Genomic DNA, 5,405 nt, shown 5'->3' with positions numbered 1-5,405 from the left:
AAGGATTGGTATCTGGTTCTGGCCAAATCGGCAACATAGGGGACATAGAGGTCCTGATGGATGATTTGATTTAGGACAAAGTAAGGAGCATTAAGGATTTTACGAAGGATTTTGGACTGTAAGGATTGGATTCGAGAGGAATTAGATGGTTTAGTGGAGCCCCATAGCTCAACTCCGTATGTCCGAATAGACCTTAAAATAGTCATGTAGATCAGTCTTTTGTAATTTATTGGAAGTTTGGACACTTTGTCTAGTAAATGTTGTAATAGTCGGAATCGACGAGCAGTTTCCTGTCTTTTCAGTCTTGTATGAGGCCGTTAAATTTAAACCAAAACTGTATATGTCACATCCATTGGGAGGAAGGGGTGTTGTAACTTGTTTTGCCAACAGTTTGTCTATTTCGTTTCCTATTAATAAAGCGCATAGTATTTAAACCGCAGAAGAAAGAAAATCGAGAGTATGTAGAATAATCGATTTCCATATTTTATATTATTTTATGCTAGCGTACTCTATAAATTGTATGGAATTTTTAAGTATTGTTTAAGCTTCAAGCTGTCACTTTTTTTTTTACCATAGAAACACAGGTTTTTATTCCCTGTATAAACATTTCATAATTAAATTTAACTTCTAAAACTACACAACAAAATTATTTTATTATTATTTCGTTTACTATCAATAAGGCATACAGCATTTAAACAATAGAAAAAAATATCAAAATTATTAAGAATAATCGATTTACACGTCGATCTTTTTTCCAAATATTAAACATTTATGTATGTCTTTAATGTTTGGAACTTTGAGTTGATTAAACTTTAAAGAATAAGACATCATAACATAATCTTTTTAACCATTCAAACTGAGTGTGTTCAAGCAAAATCTAACTATTCCAAGTTCCAAACAACGTATGTTTGCTTATAAAAATGCTAATAATTGGCAAAAATATCGATATGCAAATCGATTATTATGAATAATCGTAACTTTTTTTTCTTTCTATGGTCTAAATGCCTTATTTTTAGTAAACGCAATAGCAGATAAAACTAATAATTTCCATCTCCCCAGTAGATAAGACCAATAATATTTTTGTTGAAGATACTTTTTTAAACGTACGTTTAAGACCTTTGCGAAATCTCGCTTCAATCTCCTATAACTATTCCATCCTAATAAAAAAAATTAAGTGAAAACAAATGTAATATTTACCGTATCATCGAGATATTCAGCAAAGATGTTTTCATCGTTTCCAGTGAGTATCATCTTTTTACAGGATATGATAATTTGAAACACAAACTTTAAATGAACAAATCAAAAAACAGAAAAAAAATACTCAACAGAAAACAACAGCTAACATGAACACTTGTAAAATAAACATTAAAAAAAAAAACAGCATATGATTTCAACAGCTTTTATTCCAGGCCTGAATACTGATGTATAAAACAAAACAAAAATATATATATATCAGTTGGACATCCTTCATGGTCAATTTGCAAATTCTACGACCGATGTTTCCTTGTAGAACGAGTCTGTTTCGCTGTTGGGATTTGTTTTCGAATTAAAATAAATAACTTGTAATAATTTGTAAACTAGCGTGTACGAAAAGTTTGTTATTAAAACCAGCTCATTCCAATTCTTGGCTGAATTCACATTATTGTATTTCCCGCGAGTTTTCGAGTTTTTTTGTGGCCACCTCACACCTCACTAAGGGGTGCAACATAGCTCAGATCCAGCTCATTTATTCTGGTACTCATGAGTCCCTTTCTCCACTTCGTTTTGTTTTAGGGATTGGGGAGAAAGGTGAAGTGATAAGGCATTGTGCTACGAACTCCCAGGATCCGAATTCTGAACCTAAACGCAGAAACTATAGATTCTGCGAGGCCACGCGCCCTTTTTTTCTAAGCAACGACTTAGGTTCAAAATTGAGAACATGAGGAAGTTTTTGATAGTAAACGCATCGTATATAAAGTTATGGACTTATAAATATTTAAAAACACCGACATACGAGCCGTCCGAAACCAGGACAATTTAAAAATTAACTTTCAATAGGTTGTATTTAATAGCATGTTTTTGAATGCGAACAAGTATATGTTTATGCAAATATTTAATATATCACTACTCTGAAAGAAATTAAAAGTCATATAATAAAAGACGCTATCGATGCTCTTAAATGTTTGTTAAATAACTTGTGAAACGATAGAACACTGATACAAAAATCGACGTCAACAACGATGTTTTAAAAAGTCATTTCTTTTTTTAGTTTTACTTTTTTTGAGATGACAAGCAATTAAAATTTATATTGTTGGATTAGATGCTATTATCGAATATTGAAGTATAAAATTACTACAAGAGCAACAGCTGATAGAACATACAACCCTTCCTCTCTGTTTCCTGTGGCGTAACCTGAGCAAACAGGTTCCCAACCCTTGCGAAGGGTAAGCCAGCCCACCCTACCTTCATCACAAAGGTAAGGAAGTCCACCCTACCTTCATCACAAAGACCTTTTGAGATGGTTCTCATATCCGCGTTCAACATACCTGTATAAGATTCCGATTCGCTCAAACTTCATTTTTTTTTATCAGGTCGCAAATAATTGAATTTAACATATAATTCTGCATTCGTAAAAGCACCATTTCTGAAACGAACAAGGAAAAGTTGTAGGGCGAAACCGACACGGTGCTTCTTAAAATTCAAATAAGCACGGATAAGCCCAGAGAAAGTACGGTGGGAAAAGCTTCATAAAAGCTAATACAAGATATAAATATTAAAGAGGATTACATCAAGGAAAAAAAGGTTCTTTTCCCAGAATTATAAGGGAAAAAATGCAGAAGGCATATGTCATTAGAACTAAGCGCCCGGAAGGAAGGACAAAAATAATATTAAGCGGCGGACTAACACATTCAAAGACAGTGTAACGCACTTTAATACAACAAACTATCATCAGCTTTCGAAGAGAAAAATCAGAAACATTAAGTCATTCGAGTGCAGTAATATAGTTTTTTTCCAAAGCCCCATTTTCCCTCTAGAGTGTGAGGGGTTAAATAGATATTGTTTACTGTATTGGAAAATGCATTTGAAGATTGTATTAAGGAAGGAGATATATATTGGAAAAGAAGGAAACGGGATTATGTTTTCGGTCTGACGACGGGGCTCACCAGCTGTCTTGACGTTAGTCGTCCTCAGTCGAGTCTGAGGCTGTTTATGTTTGTCCTGTTGGCTTTAATGTCTGGAATAATGGGTTAGTGCAGAGAGAAGGCCATCAAAGACATTCCATACCTTTTGGAAGGTAATCAGATGACCGCATGTCATTAATTGTAGAGAGGTAGACCCAATTGCTGCCCAAATTAATAAAGGTACACAAAATAACTATTCATGAAAACAATATAAAAAATTGTTAAGTATCTTGAAGGAAGATAGTGAGGGTGGCGATTAACAAAGATACAAAATAGTAGAAAAAACTATTTAATGTTAACAAACCTTTCAACCCACTTTGCAGAACTTCGTCAGGGCTGATATAGAAAGGTATATTCGTGATGTCAATTACTGTTACCAAATAGAATCAGTTAAGTTGAGGGAGTCTTCTTTCAAAAGTTAATACGAGCATTACAACTTCTCTACAGCGAAGGTTTCTTTGAGTTGTCAAAATTGCACAGCATAAACTAGTTCAGTTCATTTCTAAATTTTAATTCTCCCTTGTCGAATAGGTATTGCAGATAAAAGTTTTCAATAAAAAATTAACTCATCTCCATAAGATGCTTCCAGATTAGCTTTTAAAGTAAAATTTTCCAAAGGTGAATATACTAACTTTTAATAGAAAACTCCTCATACTCTTTTGCGAAACATTTCAATACAAAAAATTGTAAAATTAAATATTTATTAATGAGAATTACTATTGGAAGAAGATAGTTGACCGTATGAAGTAGATTGTAGGAAGATAGTCCGGGTGGCGGTTAATAGAGGTACAAAATAGTAGAAAAACTTTAATGTTAATGAACGTTTCGTCCGACTTCATCAGGACTGATCGACCTACAAGGTTTAAGACCCCAGGCGTTCAGCCCTGAAGAAGCTGCAAAGTGGGGCGGATTGTTCACTAACATTAAATAGTTTTTCTACTATTTTGTATCTTTATTGACCTGCACCCAGAATATCTTGCAACAGAAAGAGAATTACCTCTTATTAATTTTAAGGCTATTAATGTTTTTTTTCCAAAAATAAATAATAAGTTGAACTAAAATTAGAGAATGGTACGTTCCTAAAAGAACCCTCTTCTCTTCCCCCCTTACCCTACCAGCTACCTGAGTTCATTCTCACAAGCCCCTCGACTCGAGGGTCCGCCCTAAACGACTGCAAACAGATCATGGCCTTCATAGCCTACTTATGTTATGGGTAAACAGATTATATTTCCCTACCAAGACAGAGAGCATTATCTAAGAAACGACTCATCGTTTTATCGTATCATAGCAGTTTTTATCTTATAAGCGAGGTGAGACGACAACAAGAGAAGAGATAAGGATGTAAACAAATAGCGGTTGGTGTAGGTAACAAACAACTGTTTTTTAAGCTCTCCCACTCCTGCCCCCACAGCTGATGACCATGGGACGTGCAACGAATGGGAAATGATGAAGGTACCACGAGGCGGTGCAGTACCTGTTAGTACCACCTCACTAATGCGCCAATGATTCATGAATAGAACGCTCAAGAATGAAGTTGTTACAAAAATATAAAACTAATCAGCAGAAATATTAAGTATTAAAAAAATAATTAGTATCCTGTAGTTTCCTAAGCCCATGTCCATACTTCAAATGTAGTTTGTAAATATATATGATACAAAAAATAAAAAAAAAAAAAAAAAGATATAAAAGATACATTGTACAACTATAGAAACATTAATATATTTTTAATAAATATAAAAAGAATATTTTAAAATAGATATTTCACTCTGAACATCTCTTCAGAATCAAATTAAGAATAAAGAATAAATAAGAATGAAATTAAAATAACTTTAAAACTGATCGAGCTTCTGATAAGGGCGGAAATATTTTTTTTATTTACATTTAAGATATTTTTTATCAGAACTAAATTTATCCACCTTGAGAAGTAAAACTTTTTATACACAATTATAATTCTACACCAAAACCTTATTCAATTTATGTCAAAATTTAAATTTTCATATGTCAACAAGGTTATATAAATCAAAAATAAATTGTCTATATGAGAACATCACATAATATTTTGTACATATCTTTCCAAAAGTGGATATATCAGCCTTAGACAGAAAATTCCTCATTTCTTGTCTTTGGTGTTAATGAGTGAGGAAATGGTTTATATAGGGTGTTTTTTTAAGCCCGATAGAACTTGAAATTGTAAAAAATAACACAAAAAATTAAATTGTAATCAAAATTATTTTTTTATTCGAA

At 32.9% G+C, this 5,405-nt stretch overlaps 1 protein-coding gene across 4 annotated transcripts in view; it reads right to left on the bottom strand.

Moving 5' to 3' along the window:
* Positions 1-5,405, bottom strand: part of crp (cropped) — a 152,466-nt gene that overhangs the window by 138,570 nt on the left and 8,491 nt on the right. The window contains exon 1 of one of the 4 annotated variants that reach the window (XM_067046344.1): positions 1,198-1,359. The exons of the other annotated variants lie outside the window; for them this stretch is intronic. Within the exon in view, the coding sequence (XP_066902445.1) occupies positions 1,198-1,251 (54 nt within the window). The 5' untranslated portion in view covers positions 1,252-1,359. Of the gene's footprint in view, positions 1-1,197; positions 1,360-5,405 lie in introns of those variants that run through there. 4 annotated transcript variants of the gene reach the window in all.

The sequence above is a fragment of the Halyomorpha halys genome, unplaced genomic scaffold (genome assembly GCF_000696795.3).
Source record: "Halyomorpha halys isolate HHAL.00 unplaced genomic scaffold, Hhal_1.1 Scaffold13.1, whole genome shotgun sequence".
Taxonomy (NCBI): Eukaryota; Metazoa; Arthropoda; class Insecta; order Hemiptera; family Pentatomidae; genus Halyomorpha; species Halyomorpha halys.
The sequence above is the reverse complement of the archived record's forward strand: the minus strand, read 5'-3'. Positions and strand labels throughout refer to the sequence as shown.